Here is a 25,466-nt window from a genome sequence, read left to right as displayed (position 1 = left end):
AAGGAATTGGCCTCTCTACCTGAAGTACAGACTTTTGTGAAGGGAGTACTGCATATTCAGCCTCCTTTTGTACCTCCGGTGGTGCCTTGGGACCTTAACGTGGTGTTAAGTTTCCTTAAGTCACATTGGTTTGAACCACTTAGAACAGTGGAGTTGAAATATCTCGCTTGGAAGGTGGTGATGTTGTTAGCCTTGGCTTCGGTTAGGCGAGTTTCGGAATTAGCGGCTTTATCACATAAAAGCCCCTATCTGGTTTTCCATGCGGATAGAGCGGAATTGCGGACCCGTCCTCAATTCCTACCTAAGGTGGTCTCATCCTTTCATATGAACCAACCTATTGTCGTGCCTGTGGCTACACGTGACTTGGAGGATTCCGAGTCCCTTGATGTGGTCAGGGCTTTGAAAATTTACGTGGCCAGAACGGCTAGGATCAGAAAAACAGAAGCACTGTTTGTCCTGTATGCTGCCAACAAGGTCGGCGGCCCTGCTTCAAAGCAGATTATTGCTCGCTGGATCTGTAACACAATTCAGCAGTTGCATTCTACGGCAGGATTGCCGTTACCAAAATCGGTTAAGCCCCATTCCACTAGGAAGGTGGGCTCGTCTTGGGCGGCTGCCCGAGGGGTCTCGGCACTACAGCTGTGCCGAGCTGCTACTTGGTCGGGGTCAAACACCTTTGCAAAGTTCTATAAGTTTGATACCCTGGCTGAGGAGGACCTCCTGTTTGCTCAATCGGTGCTGCAGAGTCATCCGCACTCTCCCGCCCGTTTGGGAGCTTTGGTATAATCCCCATGGTCCTTACGGAGTCCCAGCATCCTCTAGGACGTTAGAGAAAATAAGATTTTAAACCTACCGGTAAATCTTTTTCTCGTAGTCCGTAGAGGATGCTGGGCGCCCGTCCCAAGTGCGGACTTCTTCTGCAAGACTTGTATATAGTTTTGCTTACATAAGGGTTATGTTATAGTTTTCATCTGTCTTGGACTGATGCTATGTTGTTTTCATACTGTTAACTGGTTAGTATATCACAAGTTATACGGTGTGGCTGGTATGAATCTTGCCCTTGGATTAACAAAAATCCTTTCCTCGTACTGTCCGTCTCCTCTGGGCACAGTTTTTCTAACTGAGGTCTGGAGGAGGGGCATAGAGGGAGGAGCCAGTGCACACCCAGATCCAAAGTCTTTCTTAAAGTGCCCATGTCTCCTGCGGAGCCCGTCTATCCCCATGGTCCTTACGGAGTCCCAGCATCCTCTACGGACTACGAGAAAAAGATTTACCGGTAGGTTTAAAATCTTATTTTTTTTTATTATTATTATTATTATTATTTTTTCAATAAAACTAGACTCTTCTTTTTTCTTTCTTTTTTTCGTCTAATACTTGATCCTGTCAGGACAATATCTTGCTTTGTGACAGGGTTTTTTTGTTTTGTGGAGTGCTGATTCACTTGGAAACAATGGGGTAAATTTACTAAGGTCCCGATTTTGACCGAGATGCCGTTTTTTCATCAAAGTGTCATCTCGGTAATTTACTAAACTCAAATCACGGCAGTGATGAGGGCATTCGTAATATTTGGAAGTCCTAGGAAAAAAATCACGAATGAATACACCATCGGTCAAAACGCGGCTGTTTAAGTATGAATCTCGGTCATTTACTAAGAAGTGCAAAGCAAAAAAAAACAAAACACTGCCGTGAAAAATTACAACTCGTAAAAAAGTGCTTAAAAAAAACAGACCTGCTTTTTTTATTCGTGATTGGATAGGCATGCACGGATCCATGAGATCCATGCATGTATATCAGTGGGAAGGGGTGGGAAAGTGATTATTTTTTCAAAAAAAATTGCGTGGGGTCCCCCCTCCTAAGCATAACCAGCCTCGGGCTCTTTGAGCCGATCCTGGTTGCAGAAATATGGGAAAAAAATTGACAGGGGTTCCCCCATATTTAAGCAACCAGCATCGGGCTCTGCGCCTGGTCCTGGTTCCAAAAATACGGGGGACAAAAAGAGTAGGGGTCCCCCGTATTTTTAAAACCAGCACCGGGCTCCACTAGCTGGACAGATAATGCCACAGCCGGGGGTCACTTTTATATAGTGCCCTGCGGCCGTGGCATCAAAAATCCAACTAGTCACCCCTGGCCGGGGTACCCTGGGGGAGTGGGGACCCCTTCAATCAAGGGGTCCCCCCCCCCCAGCCACCCAAGGGCCAGGGGTGAAGCCCGAGGCTGTCCCCCCCCATCCAATGGGCTGCGGATGGGGGGGCTGATAGCCTTTGTTGTAAATGAAAAGATATTGTTTTTAGTAGCAGTACTACAAGTCCCAGCAAGCCTCCCCCGCATGCTGGTACTTGGAGAACCACAAGTACCAGCATGCGGTGGAAAAACGGGCCCGCTGGTACCTGTAGTACTATTACTAAAAAAATACCCAAATAAACACAAGACACACACCTTGAAAGTAAAGATTTATTACATACATGCACACAAACATACATACATACTTACCTTATGTTCACACGCAGGTCGGTCCTCTTCTCCAGTAGAATCCAAGGGGTACCTGTTGAATAAATTACACTCACCAGATCCAGGGTCCCAGGCTCCTCGTCGCATCCATGTGTAATCCACGTACTTGAATAAAATAACAAAACGGATACCCGAGCCACGAACTGAAAGGGGCCCCATGTTTTCACATGGGACTCCTTTCCCCCGAATGCCAGAAACCCACTCTGACTTCTGTCTAAGTGGGTTTCTTCAGCCAATCAGGGAGCGCACGTTGTAGCACTCTCCTGATCGGCTGTGTGCTCCTGTACTGAGTGACAGGCGGCACACGGCAGTGTTACAATGTAGCGCCTATGCGCTCCATTGTAACCAATGGTGGGAACTTTCTGCCCTGTGGTTGACCTAAAGTGACGTCACCGCTGAGCAGAATGTTCCCACCATTGGTTACAATGGAGCGCATAGGCGCTACATTGTAACACTGCCGTGTGCCGCCTGTCACTCAGTACAGGAGCACACAGCCGATCAGGAGAGTGCTACAACGTGCGCTCCCTGATTGGCTGAAGAAACCCACTTAGACAGAAGTCAGAGTGGGTTTCTGGCATTCGGGGAAAGGAGTCCCATGTGAAAACATGGGGCCCCTTTCAGTTCGTGGCTCGGGTATCCGTTTTGTTATTTTATTCAAGTACGTGGATTACACATGGATGCGACGAGGAGCCTGGGACCCTGGATCTGGTGAGTGTAATTTATTCAACAGGTACCCTTGGATTCTACTGGAGAAGAGGACCGACCTGCGTGTGAACATAAGGTAGGTAAGTATGTATGTATGTTTGTGTGCATGTATGTAATAAATCTTTACTTTCAAGGTGTGTGTGTCTTGTGTTTATTTGGGTATTTTTTTAGTATTAGTACCACAGGTACCAGCGGGCCCGTTTTTCCACCGCATGCTGGTACTTGTGGTTCTCCAAGTACCAGCATGCGGGGGAGGCTTGCTGGGACTTGTAGTACTGCTACTAAAAACAATATGTTTTCATTTACAACAAAGGCTATCAGCCCCCCCATCCGCAGCTCATTGGATGGGGTGGGGACAGCCTCGGGCTTCACCCCTGGCCCTTGGGTGGCTGGGGGGGGGGGGGGGCCCTTGATTGAAGGGGTCACCACTCCCCCAGGGTACCCCGGCCAGGGGTGACTAGTTGGATTTTTGATGCCACGGCCGCAGGGCACTATATAAAAGTGAACCCCGGCTGTGGCATTATCTGTCCAGCTAGTGGAGCCCGGTGCTGGTTTTAAAAATACGGGGGACCCCTACTCTTTTTGTCCCCCGTATTTTTGGAACCAGGACCAGGCGCAGAGCCCGATGCTGGTTGCTTAAATATGGGGGAACCCCTGTCATTTTTTTCCCCATATTTCTGCAACCAGGATCGGCTCAAAGAGCCCGAGGCTGGTTATGCTTAGGAGGGGGGACCCCACGCAATTTTTTTATTGATTTTACACTGTTTAATTTAAAAAAAAAAAAAAAAAAGAACCCCAGCACGGATCACACAGATCCGGCCGAGATTCATTTTTAAAAAGTCGGCAGTGTTTTACTAATCACTGCCGTAAAAATAGAAAAAAAACCACGAATGACATCGACATCGGAACAAAAGAAAAACCCGAATACGACAGCTTAGTAAATTAGTCGTAATAAATTCAAAAAGTTGCAGTTTTACACTTTCGATGTCATTCGTGATTGAACTTTGACCTGAAACGGGAAAATACGAATCTTAGTAAATTTACCCCAATAAGTGAAAGTAGAGAATACTTTTTTTTGTAGTCGTCTAATACTTGATCCTGGCAGGACAATGTCTTGCTTTGTGGGGGGTTTTTCTATTGTGGAGTGCTGATTCACTTGGAAACAATAAGTAAAAGTAGAGATTAAAATAATGTGACGTCTATACAAATTGCTTTGTTTTGATATTCATTACATTTTAATGAACATTTGGTATTATATCACATCAACTTTTCACATTAAGGGCGATATCCAATGTATGTAGCTGCGGTAATTTACTGCAGCTAATAGATTCGCCCAGATCTATCCAATTAGCCCCAATAGGCGGCAGTTATCAGGGATTATGCTTCGTGATAAACAGCCATCGGAACAGCGATAACACATGGGATCAGAGGCTTATCCAGGATCCCATGTGTTATCGCTCGATATTTGCTGATAAAAACAATCTGTAATTGGATAGTAAGATAATGACCATTGGTAAAAAATCAGACCGTTTTTATCAGCTGAAAAGCAATTGCACCTAATAGGATACTGGCCTAAAAGATTACCAGATAGGAATTTTTTTTTAAACAATCTAGAATTTATGGTACAGAACAATCCCAAAGTCAGCCTACTGTAAAGGGCCGTAGTAAGCCTACTGTAAAGGGCCGTACAGATGGGGAGATGTGGAGGCAGATATGTGCTGAGCGAACGACTCAGCGCACATCTCTCGCCCGCTCAGCACAGTGCGTTGTGCTGAGGGGGGGGGGGGGGAAGGCGGGACACAGGTGGGGTGCTCATTTCACCCAGCGGTGAAATAGATTGCGCCTGCATGCAGGCCAATCTAGCACCTGCAATAGCGACGCGCGGGAACGCGCATCGCTGTCGCCGGCACCCCTATACACGGAGCGATGTGTTCCTAATTTCTGAGTAATCTAGTCAGATTGCTTAGAAATTAAGTGAAAGTCGCTTCGTGTGTACCCCCCTTAGGCTATTAGTACCTTTTAGTGTTCAAAGGACATAAACTTCTATATAGATGTGTCCTTAATTTATCTTTATTAAGCGAAAAGCACAAATATGATTTTGCTTGTTTTTATATAATTTGATTTTTGCAGAATGAAGATGATGTTGCTTATACAGCCCAACGTTTGCTGAATTTGCTGAAGATCTGTGCTGGGTTGATGCCTGATGTCTCTTCAATGTCTGTGTGGTCAGTAATGAAAAGCTCCGTAAGAAAAGAATCTAGGACGGTAAGTACTTAACACTTAAACATCAGAAGATGTATCCTCATACATCGTTGCTCATAGCGCACTATTTAGGGTCCTGTATCGCGAGTTGTAAATAACATTATGGCGTGCGTTGTGTCCCACGCCATGTGATACACAGTTTAACCGCTGTGTGGTGAATGCTCCACGTTAAAACTACAGTGATGAATACAATGCTGTAGCAGTAGGCAGTGATCTGTGAGAGGCTGGCCAATCACGTTCTTTCCTTTATAAAAAAATCCCTTTCCACAAAATACAATGCAACGCTGCCACCCTGTTCACTTAATTCATTTTGTCGTTACGTTGTTTACAAAATCCCGGATTGCATTAGCATAAACAGCATTAATATTTCAGACAGCATTTCCGGTTCAGTTGCTTCAAATGGGCAGAAATATTTACTACACAGTGCCACTGGGTCCCTATCTCATTAATATGACTCCCAGATGGTCTCCATTGCTTTTCCGACGCGGTTGGCGGATTCAATCCGTTTTTTGTTTTTTTTTAAGCAATCCGATATAACACATCACATAAACACCCAGAGGACCCTACTTATACCATGGTCGGCTGTGGCATATCGAATTCAGTGTCCGCCTGCAATGCGTGCATCCCGTGTTCGATACCCAGTGGGGCACACAATTATTATTATTTTTATTATGTATTTATTTATTATTTTTTAATACAATAAAGCTATTTGGTGTGTTGCTACTTCCCTTTATATAAAAAGTCCCCTTCTACAAAATACAATGCCACGCTGCCGCCCTGTTCACTCATTCATTTTGTCGTTACGTTGTGTACAAAATCCTGGATTGTATTAGCATAAACAGCATTAATATTTTGGACAGCATTTCCGGTTCATTTGCTTCAAATGTCCAGAAATATTTAATGCACAGTGCCACTGGGTCCCTATCTCATTAATATGACTCCCAGATGGTCTCCATTGCTTTTCCGACACGGTTGGCGGATTCAATCCTCTTTTTTTTTAAAGCAATCAGATAAAACACTATTTACTAAGCCTCAGGTGGAGATAAAGTACAAAGCCAATCACCTCCTACAGTAACTGTCATTTTTCAAACCCAGCCTGTAACATGGAAGTTACAGTAGGATCTGATTGGCTGGTACTTTATCTCCTGCCACTTTATCTCCATCCAGGTTTAGGCGGACTTTTATCAAGATCCTCAAATTAATTGCGGCTGGCCAGTGAAAATAACGAATGGACTCAATGTAATAAGGAGGGAGGGGGAAGCTGGGCATCTCTCTCCCTCATGAAAAAAGGTTTATTGCAGCTGTAGTCAGTGTTTAGAATCGATAACGCTGTGCTAACCCACTGTATTTTTTCACAATTGTATTTTAGTAAATCTGAGCAGATAACATTTCCCATTACAGGTATGGGAATTGCGATCTGCTTACTTAAAAAATTTGATAATTAGGGTTTGGAGGAGAATTTTGAGAATTCTCCTACAATTCCCCTTTAATACATTTAGGTGAAACTAAAATAATGTGAAAAGTGTGTGCAGACGGGCGACTCGGCGGTGGGGGGGGAGGTGACGGGGGGATGCATTCCTATGGAGCCGTCACCCGACTCCATAGGAATGCATGCTAATATGGACAATCTCGTCCATATTGACCTGCATGCATAAGCGACGGGGCACCAACGATTAACGAGCCCGGGGCTGCGCATCATTAATCGTTGTAGCCGTCACCCGGCTCCATAGGAATGCATGCTAATATGGACAATCTCGTCCATATTGGCCTGCATGCATAAGCGACGATGCACCAACGATTGCGAGGGGACATGGTGCACTAATTGGGGTTCCCGGTCACTGTACGGAGAAAACGACACCAAAAAAGGAGATTTATGGTAAGAACTTACCTTTGTTAAATCTCTTTTTCAGCGAGGTACACTGGGTTCCACAGGGAATAACATCGGGGTGTAGAGCAGGATCTTGATCCGAGGCACCAACAGGCTAAAAGCTTAGACTGTACGCAGAATGCATAGCGCCGCCTCATCTATAACACCGCCTCCGTGCACAGGAGCTCAGTTTTGTTAACCAGTCCAATGCAGTAGCAGGTAAAAGAGACGACAGCCGTTAGTAGCCACGTTCACCACATTCTCACGACAGGAGAAGGTATCGGCGACTAATGCCATACAAACCCAAAGAAGCTAAGTGCGTCAGGGCGAGCGCACTGTGGATCCCAGTGTACCTCGCAGAAAGAGATTTAACAAAGGTAAGGTCTTACCATAAATATCGTTTTCTGCTGCGGGGTACACTGGGGTTCCACTGGAAATAACATTGGGGATGTCCTAAAGCAGTTCCTCATGGGAGGGGACGCACTGTAGTGGGCACAATAACCCGGCATCCAAAGGAAGCATCCTGGGAGGCAGAAGTATCGAAGGCATAGAACCTTATTCACTTGTTCACTGAGGACCACATAGCCACCTTGCACAATTGTTCAAGAGTCACACCACGGCGGGCCGCCCAAGAAGGTCCAACTGACCGAGTAGAATGGGCCTTGATAGTAGCAGGAGCTGGAAGGCCAGCCTGTACATAAGCATGTGCAATCACTATTCTAATCCATCTGGCCAAGGTCTGCTTGTGAGCAGGCCAGCCACGTTTGAAAACCAAACAGTACAAAGAGAAAATCAGACTTTCTAACAGAAGCTGTCCTCTTCACATACTGTAGATACGGAGAGCCCGTACCACATGCAAAGACTGCTATTTGGAAGACAATTCCGGAGAGATAAAGGCCGGATCCACAATCTCCTGATTAAGGTGGAAAGATGACACCACCTTAGGTAGATACCCGGGACGTGTTCGAAGAACCACCCGGTCATGGTGAAAAATCAAATAGGGGGACCTACACGACAAGGCACCCAAATCCGATACCCGTCTAGCAGAGGCAATAGCCAGCAGAAACAATGCCTTAAGAGAAAGATTCAAGAGGCTCAAACGGAGACTCTTGCAATGCCTCCAGAACCACCGACAAATCCCAATGAGCCACAGGCGGGACTTAAGCAGGTTGAATCCGTAACACACCCTGAGTAAATGTATGAACATCATGCAGAGTCGCAATTTTTCTCTGAAACCAAACCGACAAGGCAGAAATATGAACCTTGAGGTAGGCCAGACGAAGGCCTAAATCCAGGCCCTGTTGTAGAAAGGCCAAAAGTTTGGCCGTACTAAACTTGTAAGCATCATGATTGGTATCCGCGCACCAAGCAAAGTTGGAATTCCAGACCCTATGGTAAATCCGAGCCGAAGCTGGTTTCCGGGCCTTCAACATGGTTTGAATGACCGCCTCAGAAAATCCTTTGGCCTTTAGAACCGAAGCTTCAAGAGCCACGCTGTCAAATCCAATCAGGCCAAATCTTGATATACACAAGGGCCCTGAACGAGGAGGTCTGGGCGTTGTATAAGTAGAAGGGGATGCTCTATCCATTTATCCTGAAGGTCTGAGAACCAATGCCGTCTGGGCCACGCTGGGGCAATCAGAAGCAGGAGTCCTCCTTCTTGTTTGAACTTCCTTATTACCCTGGGCAGAAGTGACACCGGAGGGAACACATACGGCTGCCGAAAGTTCCATGGAATTGCAAGTGCATCCACAAACGCTGCTTGAGGATCCCTTATCCTTGCTCCGAAGACCGGAACCTTGTGATTGTGTTGAGATGCCATCAGGTCCACATCTGGGAGACCCCACTTGTCTACTAGGAGTTGAAATACTTCTGGGTGGAGGCTCCACTCTCCGGCATGTACGTCCTGATGACTGAGGAAGTCCGCTTCCCGGTTTAGGACCCCCAGAATGAACACTGCTGATATGGCTAGCAGATGGCTTTCCGCCAAATGAAGAATTCTTGATACTTCTCTCATTGCCATGCGGCTTCGAGTGCCGCCCTGATGATTTATGTACGCCACCGTGGTGGCGTTGTCCGACTGTACCTGAACATGCCTGTTCTGCATTAAATGCTGGGCCAGGTTCAGAGCATTGAACGTCGCCCGCAGTTCCAGAATGTTTATCGGGAGGAGAGGCTCTTTCTTGGTCCACCGACCCTGAAGGGAGTGTTGCTCCAACAACGCGCCCCAACCTCTCAGACTGGCATCCGTCGTCAAGAGGACCCAGTTGGAGATCCAAAAGGGACGACCCCTGCTCAATCGATGATCCTGCAGCCACCAGCTCAGTGACAGACGGACCTCCGGAGACAAGGAGATCATGTGAGACCTGATCCGATGAGGCAGGCCATCCCACTTGGCTAGTTTCAGGACCTTCTCCTGAGACGAGAACTACCTCTGGTTGTGAGTGTCCAACAATGCCCCTAGGTGCACCATGCTCTGAGCAGGGACTAGGGAAGACTTCTTCCAGTTGATGAGCCACCCGTGGGCTTGTAGAAACTGGAGCGTCAGATCCAGATGACTTAGGAGAATTTCTGGGGAATTTGCCAGGATCAACAAGTCGTCCAGATACGGGAGAATCCTGACCCCTTTACGGCAAAGTACAGCCGTCATTACCGCCATGACCTTTGTGATGACATGCGGGGCCGTGGTCAAACCAAAATTTAAAGCCCAAAATAGATAATGGAGGTTGCCCACAGCAAACCTCAGGTACTGCTATTGCAATAGAAATATGCAGGTAAGCATCCTGTATGTCCAGGGATTCCACATAATCCCCAGGCTCCAAGGCCAGAACAATAGAGTGAAGAGTTTCCATATGAAACTTGGAGACTCTCACAAATTTGTTCAAGGACTTGAGGTTGAGAATAGGGCGAGAGGACCCATTCGGTTTCGGGACTAGGAACAGCGGTGAATAGTACCCCTTGCCTCTCTGAGCCAGAGGCACCTGTACAACCACTCCTGTGTCCAGGAGGGACTGTACCACCAAATGAAGAGTTTTTGCCTTCACCTGATCCGAAGGGACGTCTGTCGGGCAAAATCGCTCAGCACAGCGATGTGAACAATGTAACGTTACCTTCACCTGGAATGCCACCAATGTGCAGCACACCTAACAATGGGGGTTATTCCGAGTTGATCGTAGCTGTGCTAAATTTAGCACAGCTGCGATCAGGCACTCAGACATGCGGGAGGACGCCCAGCACAGGGGTTACTCCGACCTGCATGTCAGAGCCGGAACCCCACCCTTCCCCGCAGAAGTGCAAAAGCATCGCGCAGCGGTGATGCTTTTGCATTTGAGGAGTAACTCCCGGCCAGCGCAGCTACTGCGGCTGGCCTGGGAGAACCTCTTCGCTGCCCCGATTTGCAGCGTTGGCCGGACCGCGCCGCCGTCCAGCCACCTCCCGCCCAGCGAACGCCTCTGCCTGTCAATCAGGCAGAGGCAATTGCTAGGCAACTACGGCCTTCAGCCGTCTGGCATGCACCGGTGCACTGCGGCACCGGCGCAGTACTGACCCGAACGCACTGCTAAACTGCTGCGTGCGATCGGGTCAGAATGACCCCCCAAGGAGCACGTGCATGGAACCTCCTTGCCTGACATTCTATTGAGTGTAATAACCGCTGACGGCGACAACACTCCGTGTGAAGCAGGCCATCGAGTGATGCATGTTTATGCACATATTGACTCTCCCTATGAAGCTGTAACTCTCTCCCACCCTCTCACTCTCTCTCTCCCTCTTATCTTTCTCTTACGTCCTAGAGGAAGCTGGGGTCCATATTAGTACCAAGGGGTATAGACGGGTCCACCAGGAGCCATTGGCACTTTAAGAGTTTAATATTGTGGGCTGGCCCCTCCCTCTATGCCCCTCCTACCAGACTCAGTTTAGAAAATGTGCCCGAGGAGCCGTCACAGCTAGGGGAGCTCTACAGAGTTCTTCTGGTAAAGAGTAATTTCTCTGACGTCCTAGTGGATGCTGGGGACTCCGTCAGGACCATGGGGAATAGCGGCTCCGCAGGAGACAGGGCACAAAATTTAAAAGTTTGACCACTAGGTGGTGTGTACTGGCTCCTCCCCCTATGACCCTCCTCCAAGCCTCAGTTAGGTTTTTGTGCCCGTCCGAGCAGGGTGCAATCTAGGTGGCTCTCATAAAGAGCTGCTTAGAGTAAAAGTTTTGATAGTTTTATTATTTTCAGTGAGTCCTGCTGGCAACAGGCTCACTGCAACGAGGGACCTAGGGGAGAAGAAGTGAACTCACCTGCGTGCAGGATGGATTTGCTTCTTAGGCTACTGGACACTAGCTCCAGAGGGACGATCACAGGTACAGCCTGGATGGGTCACCGGAGCCGCGCCGCCGACCCCCTTGCAGATGCCGAAGTAAGAAGAGGTCCAGAAACGGCGGCTTAAGGCTTTTCAGTCTTCATGAGGTAGCGCACAGCACTGCAGCTGTGCGCCATTGCGCTCAGGCACACTTCACACCGGCGGTCACTGAGGGTGCAGGGCGCTGGGGGGGGGCGCCCTGGGCAGCAATGTTAATACCTTTCTGGCTAAAAAGAATACATCACATATAGTCCATGAGGCTATATGGATGTATTTCACCCCTGCCAGGTCTCAGAAAAACCGGGAGAAGAGCCCGCCGGAATAGGGGGCGGGGCCTATCTCCTCAGCACACAGCGCCATTTTCCTACACAGCTCCGCTGCTAGGAAGGCTCCCAGGCTCTCCCCTGCACTGCACTACAGAAACAGGGTAAAAAACAGAGAGGGGGGGCATTTTTTGGCGATATTATATATATTTAAGCAGCTATAAGGAAACAACACTTATATAAGGTTGTTCCTATATAATTATAGCGCTTTGGTGTGTACTGGCAAACTCTCCCTCTGTCTCCCCAAAGGGCTAGTGGGGTCCTGTCTTCTATCAGAGCATTCCCTGTGTGTCTGCTGTGTGTCGGTACGTGTGTGTCGACATGTATGAGGACGATGTTGGTGTGGAGGCGGAGCAATTGCCGGTAATGGTGATGTCACCCCCTAGGGAGTCGACACCGGAATGGATGGCTTTGTTTATGGAATTACGTGATAATGTCAGCACGCTGCAAAAGTCGGTTGACGACATGAGACGACCGGCAAACCAGTTAGTACCTGTACAGGCGTCTCAAACACCGTCAGGGGCTGTAAAACGCCCTTTGCCTCAGTCGGTCGACACAGACCCAGACACGGACACCGAATCTAGTGTCGACGGTGAAGAAACGAACGTATTTTCCAGTAGGGCCACACGTTATATGATCACGGCAATGAAGGAGACTTTGCATATCTCTGATACTGCAAGTACCACAAAAAGGGGTATTATGTGGGGTCTGAAAAAACTACCTGTAGTTTTTCCTGAATCAGAGGAATTGAATGACGTGTGTGATGAAGCGTGGGTTACCCCTGATAAAAAACTGCTAATTTCAAAGAAGTTATTGGCGTTATACCCTTTCCCGCCAGAGGTTAGGGCGCGCTGGGAAACACCCCCTAGGGTGGACAAGGCGCTCACACGTTTATCCAAACAAGTGGCGTTACCGTCTCCTGATACGGCCGCCCTCAAGGATCCAGCTGATAGGAGGCTGGAAAATACTCTAAAAAGTATATACACACATACTGGTGTTATACTGCGACCAGCAATCGCCTCAGCCTGGATGTGCAGTGCTGGGGTGGCTTGGTCGGATTCCCTGACTGAAAATATTGATACCCTGGATAGGGACAGTATTTTATTGACTATAGAGCAATTAAAGGATGCATTCCTTTATATGCGAGATGCACAGAGGGATATCTGCACTCTGGCATCAAGAGTAAGTGCGATGTCCATATCTGCCAGAAGAAGTCTATGGACACGACAGTGGTCAGGCGATGCGGATTCCAAACGACATATGGAAGTATTGCCGTATAAAGGGGAGGAATTATTTGGGGTCGGTCTATCGGATTTGGTAGCCACGGCAACAGCCGGGAAGTCCACCTTTTTACCTCAAGTCCCCTCCCAGCAGAAAAAGACGCAGTCTTTTCAGTCGCAGTCCTTTCGTTCCTATAAGAACAAGCGAGCAAAAGGACATTCATATTTGCCCCGAGGCAAAGGAAAGGGTAAGAGACTGCAGCAAGCAGCCCCTTCCCAGGAGCAAAAGTCCTCCCCGGCTTCTGCAAAGGCCTCAGCATGACGCTGGGACCTTACAAGCGGACTCAGGGGCGGCGGGGGGTCGCCTCAAGAATTTCAGCGCACAGTGGGCTCACTCGCAGGTGGACCCCTGGATCCTGCAGGTAGTATCTCAGGGTTACAGGTTGGAATTCGAGAAGTCTCCCCCTCGCCGGTTCCTAAAATCTGCTTTGCCAACGTCTCCCTCAGACAGGGCGACGGTATTGGAAGCCATTCACAAGCTGTATTCTCAGCAGGTGATAATCAAGGTACCCCTTCTACAACAGGGAAAGGGGTATTACTCCACGCTATTTGTGGTACCGAAGCCGGACGGCTCGGTAAGACCTATTCTAAATCTGAAATCTCTGAACCTGTACATACAAAAATTCAAGTTCAAGATGGAGTCACTCAGAGCAGTGATAGCTAATCTGGAAGAAGGGGATTTTATGGTGTCCTTGGACATCAAGGATGCTTACCTTCATGTCCCAATTTGCCCTTCACACCAAGGGTACCTCAGGTTCGTGGTACAAAACTGTCATTATCAGTTTCAGACGCTGCCGTTTGGATTGTCCACGGCACCCAGGGTCTTTACCAAGGTAATGGCCGAAATGATGATCCTTCTTCGAAGAGAAGGCGTATTAATTATCCCTTACTTGGATGATCTCCTGATAAGGGCAAGATCCAGAGAACAGCTGGAGGTCGGAGTAGCACTAACTCAAGTAGTGCTCCAACAGCACGGGTGGATTCTGAATTTTCCAAAATCCCAACTGATCCCGACGACACGTCTGCTGTTCCTAGGGATGATTCTGGACACTGTTCAGAAAAAGGTATTTCTTCCGGAGGAGAAAGCCAGGGAGTTATCCGAACTCGTCAGGAACCTCCTAAAACCAGGGACAGTGTCTGTGCATCAATGCACAAGAGTCCTGGGAAAAATGGTGGCTTCTTACGAAGCGATTCCATTCGGCAGATTCCATGCACGAATTTTTCAGTGGGATCTGCTAGACAAATGGTCCGGATCGCATCTGCAGATGCATCAGGGGATAAAATTGTCGACAAGGACAAGGGTCTCTCTGCTATGGTGGTTGCAGAGTGCTCATCTGTTAGAGGGCCGCAGATTCGGCATACAGAACTGGGTCCTAGTGACCACGGATGCCAGCCTGAGAGGCTGGGGAGCGGTCACACAAGGAAGAAACTTCCAGGGCGTGTGGTCAAGCCTGGAAACGTCTCTTCACATAAATATACTGGAACTAAGAGCAATCTACAATGCTCTAAGCCTGGCAAAACCTCTGCTTCAGGGTCAGCCGGTGTTGATCCAGTCGGACAACATCACGGCAGTCGCCCACGTGAACAGACAGGGCGGCACAAGAAGCAGGAGGGCAATGGCAGAAGCTGCAAGGATTCTTCGCTGGGCAGAAAATCATGTGATAGCACTGTCAGCAGTGTTCATGCCGGGAGTGGACAACTGGGAAGCAGACTTCCTCAGCAGACACGATATTCACCCGGGAGAGTGGGGACTTCATCCAGAAGTCTTCCACATGATTGTAGTCCATTGGGAAAGACCAATGGTGGACATGATGGCGTCCCGCCTCAACAAAAAACTGGACAGGTATTGCGCCAGGTCAAGAGACCCTCAGGCAATAGCTGTGGACGCTCTGGTAACACCATGGGTGTACCAGTCAGTGTATGTGTTCCCTCCTCTGCCTCTCATACCCAAGGTACTGAGAATTATACGGCAAAGGGGAGTAAGAACGATACTAGTGGCTCCGGACTGGCCAAGAAGGACTTGGTACCCTGAACTTCAGGAGATGCTCACGGAAGATCCGTGGCCTCTACCTCTAAGAAGGGATCTGCTTCAGCAGGGACCGTGTCTATTCCAAGACTTACCGCGGCTGCGTTTGACGGCATGGCGGTTGAACGCCGGATCCTAAGGGAAAAAGGCATTCCGGAAGAGGTCATCCCTACCCTGGTCAAAGCCAGGAAGGAGGTGACTGCACAACATTATCACCGCATTTGGAGAAAATATGTTGCATGGTGTGAGGCCAGGAAGGCCCCGACAGAGGAATTTCAACTGGGTCGATTCCTACATTTCCTGCAAACAGGATTATCTATGGGCCTCAAATTAGGGTCCATTAAGGTTCAAATTTCGGCCCTGTCGATTTTCTTCCAGAAAGAATTGGCTTCAGTTCCTTAAGTCCAGACTTTTGTAAAAGGAGTACTACATATACAGCCCCCGGTTGTGCCCCCAGTGGCACCGTGGGATCTCAATGTAGTTTTGGATTTTCTCAAATCCCATTGGTTTGAGCCACTCAAATCAGTAGATTTGAAATATCTTACATGGAAAGTAACCATGCTACTGGCCCTGGCTTCAGCCAGGAGAGTGTCGGAATTGGCGGCTTTATCGTATAAAAGCCCATATCTGATTTTCCATTCGGACAGGGCAGAATTGAGGACGCGTCCTCATTTTCTGCCTAAGGTGGTATCAGCGTTTCACCTGAACCAGCCTATTGTGGTGCCTGCGGCTACTAGCGATTTGGAGGATTCCAAGTTGCTGGACGTTGTCAGAGCATTGAAAATATATATTTCAATCAATGCCCACTCCACAAGGAAGGTGGGCTCATCTTGGGCGGCTGCCCGAGGGGTCTCGGCATTACAAATCTGCCGAGCAGCTACGTGGTCAGGGGAGAACACGTTTGTAAAATTCTACAAATTTGATACCCTGGCTAAGGAGGACCTGGAGTTCTCTCATTCGGTGCTGCAGAGTCATCCGCACTCTCCCGCCCGTTTGGGAGCTTTGGTATAATCCCCATGGTCCTGACGGAGTCCCCAGCATCCACTAGGACGTCAGAGAAAATAAGAATTTACTCACCGGTAATTCTATTTCTCGTAGTCCGTAGTGGATGCTGGGCGCCCATCCCAAGTGCGGATTGTCTGCAATACTTGTACATAGTTATTGTTACAAAAAAATCGGGTTGGTTATTGTTGTGAGCCATCTTTTCAGAGGCTCCTACGTTATCATACTGTTAACTGGGTTCAGATCACAAGTTGTACGGTGTGATTGGTGTGGCTGGTATGAGTCTTACCCGGGATTCAAAATCCTTCCTTATTGTGTACGCTCGTCCGGGCACAGTATCCTAACTGAGGCTTGGAGGAGGGTCATAGGGGGAGGAGCCAGTACACACCACCTAGTGGTTAAACTTTTAAATTTTGTGCCCTGTCTCCTGCGGAGCCGCTATTCCCCATGGTCCTGACGGAGTCCCCAGCATCCACTACGGACTACGAGAAATAGAATTACCGGTGAGTAAATTCTTATTTTTTTCTTTCAGGTCTGGCCAAGGAGGGCTTGGTACGCGGATCTGCTGGATCTTCTACTGGAAGATCCGCGGCCTTTGCCTCTTCGGGAGGTCTGCTTCTGCAGGGGCCGTTCGCTTATCAAGACTTACCGCGGGTTCGTTTGTTGGCATGGCGGTTGAACGCCAGATCTTAGCTCGGAAGGGTATCCCGAGTGAGGTTATTCCTACCCTGATACAGGTCAGGAAGGGGGTAACGGCTAAGCATTACCATCGCATTTGGAAGAAATATGTCTCTTGGTGTGAGGCCAAGAAGTTCCCGACGGTGGAGTTTCAACTGGGACGTTTTCTCCTCTTCCTGCAAGCTGGGGTGGATATGGGACTAAGACTGGGCTCCATCAAGGTCCAGATCTCTGCTTTGTCCATCTTCTTCCAAAAACAATTGGCTGTTCTTCCTGAGGTTCAGACCTTTTTGAAAGGGGTTCTGCACATCCAGCCTCCCTTTGTGGCGCCTACGGCTCAATGGGATCTTGATGTGGTGCTGCAGTTCTTACAATCTGCTTGGTTTGAGCCTCTACAGGAGGCTGCTCTCGAGTCTCTCGCGTGTCGGAATTGGGGGCTTTATCTTGTAAAAGCCCCTATCTGATCTTCCATGAGGACAGGGCGGAACTTAGGATTCGTCCACAGTTCCTACCTAAGGTTGTGTCGGCTTTCCACATCAACTAACCAATTGTGGTGCCAGTGGCTACTGACTACTCAATTACTTCAAAGGCCTTGGATGTAGTGAGGACGTTGAAGATTTACGTGAAGAGGATGGCTCGTCACAGGAAAAGTGACTCCCTGTTTGTCCTCTATGATCCAAAGAAAATTGGATGTCCTGCTTCTAAGCAGTCGATTTCACGCTGGATCAGGTTCACTATCCAGCATGCTTATTCCACGGCAGGATTGCTGTGTCCGAAATCCGTAAAGACCCACTCTACTCATAAGGTGGGCTCTTCCTGGGTGGCTGCCCGGGGTGTCTTGGCGATACAACTCTGTCGAGCAGCTACTTAATCTGTGCCGAACACGTTTGCCAAGTTTTACAAGTTCGATACTTTGGCCCTTGCTGACCTCCAGTTTGGTCAAGCATTGTTGCAGGAGCCTCCGCGCTCTTCCTCCCGTACTGGGAGCTTTGGTACATCCCCATGGTACTAATATGGACCCCAGCATCCTCTAGGACATAAGAGAAAATAGGATTTTAATTACCTGAAACGGTAAATCCTTTTCTCGTAGTTCGTAGAGGATGCTGGGCGCACGCCCAGTGCTTCGTTTTCCTGCATTGGTTATGTTTCAGTGTACTTGGTTCCTAGGTAAGTTCTGCTTTATTTACTGTTTCAGCTGTTGCTGAGTTGTTCCGGCATGTTGGCCGGATTTTCATGTTTGTGTGAGCTGGTATGAATCTCGCCACTATCTGTGTAATTCCTTCTCTCGAAGTAAGTCGTCTCCTCGGGCACAGTTTCTAGACTGAGTCTGGTAGAAGGGCATAGAGGGAGGAGCCAGCCCACAATAGTGCCAATGGCTCCTGGTGGACCCGTCTATACCCCATGGTACTAATATGGACCCCAGCATCCTCTACGGACTACGAGAAAAGGATTTACCGTTTCAGGTAATTAGAATCCTATTTTCTCCATGACACCATCTCTCTCGCTCCTGACTATTTTTTTTTACATGAAACCCTCTCTCTCTCCCCCTGCCCCTTCTCTTTCTTGTTCCTCTCTACTGCATGGAATTTGATTTTGACACCAGCGGGGTGCTGCACCCCCCACATCAAATAGGTGCGCTATTTAATGCGGGGGGGGGGGGGTGCAGCAGCTGCCTGTGGGTCTGTTCCGCTTGTTTGCTCTCGCCTAAAACAATAGGTGAGAGCAAACAGGCGAGAACGGCAGGCAAAATGACTGTGAGTCCCTAGCAAGGCGAAAGCGAAACATGTACTGTGTCTCACTGAACCATGCCGTTTGCGCCTCGCCGGGAGGGTGGGGGGCAAGAAAAGCGGGACCCCGTTGAATACGAGAAAGCAACTTCTCCTATAAAACGTATGAAAAGTCCAATTTTCTGAACCTTCTGGCCCCCTCGTGCGGCATTGAATTAGTGTACTTAGTGTACTAAGGTGGAAAATAACACAAATTATAATAACACAAAATAACTAAATTAGAAAAGCTTTTATACAAAAACAATAAATATATATATTTTTTTATATACAGCGCAAAATAGACAGAAATATGCGGTTCACTACCGCCCACAGGATCTGTACCAATCACCGGAGTTGCTCTTTGAAAATAAAAAACAATGTACAGTATTAGAACAGTAAGACAGGTTGAGCACTATACAGTATACTGTACAGCACTTTATCAAATTTTATGAACAGTATGCATGTAAAATAACATTATTATTATTATGGCTATACCCCTACTGATGTTTTCCGGCCCATAGCGCATCGCTTCTGGTCCTGAAACTTGGCTGGTACCTGTTTTATGGGAAAAAAATATAAATGACTGTAAATACTGTACTGTACCAGGCCCCCAAGGAACCCTATAAAGCACAGTTTATGATGTTGCACAGCAGAGACATGGAGAGGCTCAGCCACAGGAACAGGGAAAGGCTGAAAGACAAGGGGAAATTGAGGTACAGTGGGAGGTGTAGGATAAGAGGCACAGGGTGGGGAATAAGGTTTAGAAACAGTGGTGAAATGAGTCTTAACTTCACAAAAATGTCTTACTGGGACCAGGCGGTTCCGCAAATGCCGGCGGCGGAGGGACTGATCCAGGGGTCCCGGCAGCAGGAAGTGCATTGGTGGTGGGAGCAGCAGGTCCCGGAGGGCACGTTGGGCCCTGGTCCTCCTGGAGGCCTGTCACTGTGGAAAAATAATAAAACACATTGGCCCCTGTTCAGTAGTTACTGTAGCAAACACATTGGCCACAGCATTACCATTGTCCCCAACAGTAATCAAACAAAAGCGTTCAGCCCCACATGGTTTACATTTCACAAGATGCAACTCGCACCTGGGGCCTAATTTAGATCAGATCGTAGATGTGCTAAATTTATCACATCTGTAATCAGTTTCACAGGGCGTTCCAATACTTAAAGCGTTCCCATCTCTAAGCGTTTTGAAAATTAACAGCTAAAAAAGCATTTATCCTGCATTGGTCTGGACTTAACCATCTCCCTTTTCTTCTCATCCTCAGGTATGTTCATATCTTACCCTGTAATCTGTTTACTGCAATCTGAAGCTCTGCAAGCCACTTCTATACTAAATGAACACTATGCAAACAATTTGTTAGATTTGTGATTTCAGGATGTGTTTGTAATTTAAAATACTTGTGTTTGTAATTTCTCTTATGTCCTAGAGGATGCTGGGGACTCCAAAAGAACCATGGGGGTATAGACGGGATCCGCAGGAGACATGGGCACTTTAAGACTTTAAATGGGTGTGAACTGGCTCTTCCCTCTATGCCCCTCCTACAGACCTTAGTTAGATTCTGTGCCCAGAGAGACTGGACACTCACAGGGGAGCTCTCCTGAGTTTCTCTGTAAAAAAGACTTTTGTTAGGTTTTTTATGTTCAGGGAGCACTGCTGGCTACAGGCTCCCTGCATCGTGGGACTGAGGGGAGAGAAGCAGACCTACTTCTGTGAGTTGAAAGGCTCTGCTTCTTAGGCTACTGGACACCATTAACTCCAGAGGGTCCAATCACTTGGTGTGCCTAGCTGCTCGTTCCCGGAGCCGCGCCGTCACCCCCCTCACAGAGCCAGAGGATAGAAGCAGCGTGAGTATTACGAAGAAAGAAGACTTCAGTGACGGCAGAAGACTTCAGGTCTGAGGTACCGCGCAGCGGTCGCGCTGCGCGCCATGCTCCCACACAATCATAGGGTGGCACTTGCAGGGGAGGCGCCCTGGGCAGCATGATTACTGAAGTTAAAACACTGGCTAAACTGTACTGCACTAAATATAGCCCCCGCCAGTATACATTTTTTTAATTCGAGCGGGACAAAAGCGCGCTGTTGAGGGGGCGTGGCTTAGCCCTCACAGCTTACCAGCGCCATTTTCTCTGCACAGGATGCAGAGACGCTGGCCCGGACCTCTGCACGTCTGCACAAGTAACGGTGCAAAACGGGGGGGGGGGGGGGGCGCGACAGTAAATTGGTGCTACTATCATTTGATATAAAAGCGCAAACAGGTCTGAGGCAGTGTGTAAAAAGTCTCAGTACCGGGATAGGTGCTGGGGTGGGAGCTGGTAAACTCCCTCTGTGTTTCTCTAACAGGCTTTCCGTGGGTCTGTCCCCTATAGCCAGTGTGTTGGTACGTGTGTGTCGACATGTCTGAGGCTGAGTGCTCCTCCCCGGAGGAAGTTGCAGTGGGGGCGGATAAGGTGCTGGGAGTGACTGTCGGCACCGCGGACTGCTGATTGGGTGGATATGTTGAGTACGTTGAATGCAAACGTGGCGTTATTGACAAAAAGGCTGGATAAATTTGATTCTCAGACCCAAACATGGAGGAAATCCCTGGAGGACGCCTCGTCTCAGGTCCAGTACCCCTCAGGGTCACAAAAGCGTTAATTTACCCAGATGGCAGATACTGATACCGACACAGACTCTGACTCCAGTGTCGACTATAGTGAGGCCAGTTTAAATCCGAACTGGTTAAGAGTATTCAGTACATGATTGTGGCAATTAAAGACGTTTTACATATTACAGAAGTACCTACTTTTCCTGATACTAGGGTTTGTTTGTATAAGGATAAAAAACCCGAGGTGATGTTTCCCCCCTCTCATGAGTTGAACACACTTTGTGAAAAAGCTTGGGAATCTCCTGACAAAAGGTGGCAGATTTCCAAAAGAATTCTAATGGCATATCCATTCCTCTCTGAGGACCGGGAGAAGTGGGAGTCATCCCCCAATGTGGACAAGGCTCTGTCGCGGCTGTCTAAAAAGGTGGCGCTTCCGTCTCCTGACACGGCTGCCCTAAAGGACCCTGGGGATCGTAAGCAGGGAACTACCTTAAAATCCATTTCTGTCACTACGGGTGCGCTGCTCAGACCTGCCGTGGCGTCGGCGTGGGTGAGTAGCGCTATTGGTAAGTGGGCAGATAACTTGGCATCTGACATGGATACCCTGGATAGGGATAGCATTCTTTTGACTCTCGGTTATATCAGGGACGCTGCAGTTTACCTAAAGGATGCGGCGAGGGATATTGGCCTCTTGGGATCAAGGGCCAATGCCATGGCAGTTTCGGCCAGGAGAGCACTGTGGATTCATCAATGGAATGCTGTGAGAAAGCTATGGAGGCTCTCCCGTATAAAGGTGGTGTCATGTTGGTGACGGCCTCGCTGATCTGGTGTCTACAGCTACCGCGGGTAAGTCATCATTTCTTCCTTATGTCCCTGCACAACAGAAAAAGACGCCTCACTATCAGATGCAGTCCTTTCGGCCCAATAAATACAAAAAAAGGAAGAGGGTCGTCCTTCCTTGCCTCTAAAGGTAGAGGAAGGGGAAAATAGTCACCTGCTGTGTCAGGTTCCCAGGAGCAGACGTCCTCCCCAGCTTCTGCCAAGTCCACCGCATGACGCTGGGGCTCCTCTACGGGAGTCCGTACCGGTGGGGGCACGTCTCCGACTCTTCAGTCAGGTCTGGTTTCACTCTGGCCTGGATCCTTGGGTGTTAGAAATAGTGTCCCAAGGGTACAAACTGGAGTTTCAAAACGTGCCCCCCCACCGATTTTTCAAATCAGCCTTGCCAGTTTCTCTGCCAGAAAGGAAAGTAGTGTGTGCTGCGATACAAAAGCTGTGTCAACAGCGTGTCATTGTCACGGTACCCCCGTCACAACGGGGAGAATGGTTTTATTCAAGTCTATTTGTCGTCCCAAAGCCGGATGGCTCGGTCAGACCGATCCTGAACCTAAAATCCCTCAATCTATATTTGAAAAGTTTCAAGTTCAAGATGGAATCTTTTTGAGCAGTGATCACCAGTCTGGAAGGGGGGGATTTTATGGCGTCAGTCGACATCAAAGATGCCTACCTACATGTCCCAATATATCCTCCACATCAAGCTTTCCTGAGGTTTGCTGTTCAGGATTGTCATTACCAATTTCAGACGTTGCCGTTTGGTCTTTCCACGGCTCCGAGGGTTTTCACCAAAGTAATGGCGGAAATGATGGTGCTCCTACGCAAGCAGGGTGTCACAATTATCCCGTACTTGGACAATCTCCTGATAAAGGCGAGATCAAAGGAGCAATTGCTAAGAAACGTTGCGCTCTCCCTGACAGTTCTGCAACAACATGGTTGGATCCTAAATTTGCCAAAGTCACAGTTGATTCCGACAACACGGCTGTCTTTCTTGGGCATGATCCTGGACACGGAACTGCAGGGAGTGTTTCTCCCATCGGAAAAATCTCTGGAAATCCAGAACATGGTCAAGGAGATTCTGAAACCAGCAAGAGTGTCGATTCATCAATGCACTCGGTTACTGGGGAAGATGGTTGCAGCTTACGAAGCCATTCCATTTGGCAGGTTTCATGCCCGGGTATTTCAGTGGGACCTGTTGGACAAGTGGTCCGGGTCTCACCTGCACATGCCCCGGAAAATAAGCCTATCTTCCTGGACCAGAATATCTCTCCTGTGGTGGATTCACAGTTCTCACCTCCAAGAGGGACGCAGGTTCGGGGTCCAGGATTGGGTCCTCGTGACCACGGATGCAAGCCTTCGGGGCTGGGGAGCAGTCACACAGGGAAGAAATTTCCAGGGAAATGGTCAAGCCAGTAAGCTTGTCTGCACATAAACGTTCTGGAATTAAGAGCCATCTACAACGGCCTTCTACAAGTGGAACACCTTCGCGTTTGCCTGTCCTGATTCAGTCGGACAACGTAACAGCAGTGGCGTACATAAACCGCCAGGGTGGACAAAGAGCAGAGCTGCGATGGCGGAGGCCACAAGAGTTCTCCGCTGTGTGGAAAAACATGTAAGTGCTCTGTCAGCGGTCTTCCTTTGGGGCGTGGACAACTGGGAAGCAGATTTCCTCAGCAGACACAATCTCCATCCAGTAGAGTTGGGTCTTCATCAAGAGGTCTTTGCAGAAGTAATAAGTCGTTGGGGAATTCCTCAAATAGACATAATGGCATCTCGCCTCAACAAGAAGCTTCAGAGATATTGTTCCAGGTCGAGGGACCCTCAAGCCAGTGCAGTGGACGCCCTGGTAACTCCGTGGGTGTTTCGGTCGGTATATGTGTTCCCTCCACTTCCACTCATTCCAAAAGTGATAAGGATCATAATAAGAACAAGGGTTCAGGCGATACTCATTGTTCCAGATTGGCCACGGAGGGCCTGGTATCCATATCTTCAGGAATTACTCATAGGAGATCCCTGAACTCTTCCTCTACGAGAGGATCTGTTACTGCAAGGGCCGTGCGTGTTCCAGGACTTACCGCGGTTGCGTTTGACAGCGTGGAGGTTGAACGCCAAATCCTAGCTCGCAAGGGTATTCCCGGTGAAGTCATCCCTACTCTGCTTAAGGCTAGAAAGGAGGTTACGGCGAAGCATTATCACCGTATTTGGAGAAAGTATGCGTCTTGGTGTGAATCCAAGAAGGCTCCTACGGAAGAATTTCAGCTGGGTCGTTTCCTCCATTTTTTGCAGGCAGGTGTGGATGCGGGCCTAAAATTAGGCTCCATTAAAGTGCAGATTTCGGCCTTCTCTATTTTCTTTCAAAAAGAATTGGCCGCCCTTCCAGAGGTTCAGACTTTCGTGAAAGGAGTGCTGCACATCCAACCTCCGTTTGTGCCACCTGTGGCACCATGGGACCTTGATGTGGTGTTGCAATTTCTTATGTCGCACTGGTTTGAACCTTTGCGAAAAGTTGAGTTGAAATTTCTCACTTGGAAAGTGGACATGCTTTTGGCTTTGGCGTCCGCAAGGCGGGTGTCGGAATTAGCGGCTTTGTCTCACAAGAGCCCCTATTTGATATTCCATGTGGATAGAGCGGAATTGAGAACTCGTCAACAATTTCTGCCAAAGGCGGTTTCTTCGTTTCACATAAACCAACCTATTGTGGTGCCTGTGGCTACGGAAGCCTTGGCTGATTCAAAGTCTCTCGATGTAGTCAGAGCTTTGAAAATTTATGTCGCCAGTACGGCTCAGATTAGGAAATCAGAGGCTCTGTTTGTCCTATATGCTCCCAACAAGATTGGGGCTCCTGCTGCCAAGCAGACTATTGCACGCTGGATCCGTAATACGATTCGGCATGCTCATTCTACAGCTGGATTGCCGTTACCGAAGTCAGTGAAGGCCCATTCTACCAGGAAGGTGGGCTCATCTTGGGCGGCTGCCCGAGGAGTCTCGGCTCTACAACTTTGCTGAGCAGCTACTTGGTCGGGTTCAAACACTTTTGCTAAGTTCTACAAGTTTGATACCCTGGCTGATGAGGACCTCATGTTTGCTCAATCGGTGCTGCAGAGTCGTCCGCACTCTCACGCCCGGTCTGGAGCTTTGGTATAAACCCCATGGTCCTTTTGGAGTCCCCAACATCCTCTAGGACGTAAGAGAAAATAGGATTTTAATACCTACTGGTAAATCCTTTTCTCTTAGTCCGTAGAGGATGCTGGGCGCCCGTCCCTGTGCGGACTG

At 48.5% G+C, this 25,466-nt stretch overlaps 1 protein-coding gene across 3 annotated transcripts in view; it reads left to right on the top strand.

Annotated features, from left to right (window-relative positions):
- Positions 1-25,466, top strand: part of CENPM (centromere protein M) — a 412,428-nt gene that overhangs the window by 165,815 nt on the left and 221,147 nt on the right. For all 3 annotated transcript variants that reach the window (XR_010186836.1, XM_063940338.1, XM_063940339.1), the window contains exon 6: positions 5,344-5,478. Coding sequence is in view for 2 of the 3 variants with exons in the window: in XM_063940338.1 (XP_063796408.1) it covers positions 5,344-5,478 (135 nt within the window). In the remaining variant the exon portion in view is untranslated. The remainder of the gene's footprint in view (positions 1-5,343; positions 5,479-25,466) is intronic.

The sequence above is a fragment of the Pseudophryne corroboree genome, chromosome 9, assembly GCF_028390025.1.
Source record: "Pseudophryne corroboree isolate aPseCor3 chromosome 9, aPseCor3.hap2, whole genome shotgun sequence".
NCBI lineage: Eukaryota > Metazoa > Chordata > Amphibia > Anura > Myobatrachidae > Pseudophryne > Pseudophryne corroboree.
This window is presented reverse-complemented; position numbering and strand designations above follow the sequence as displayed.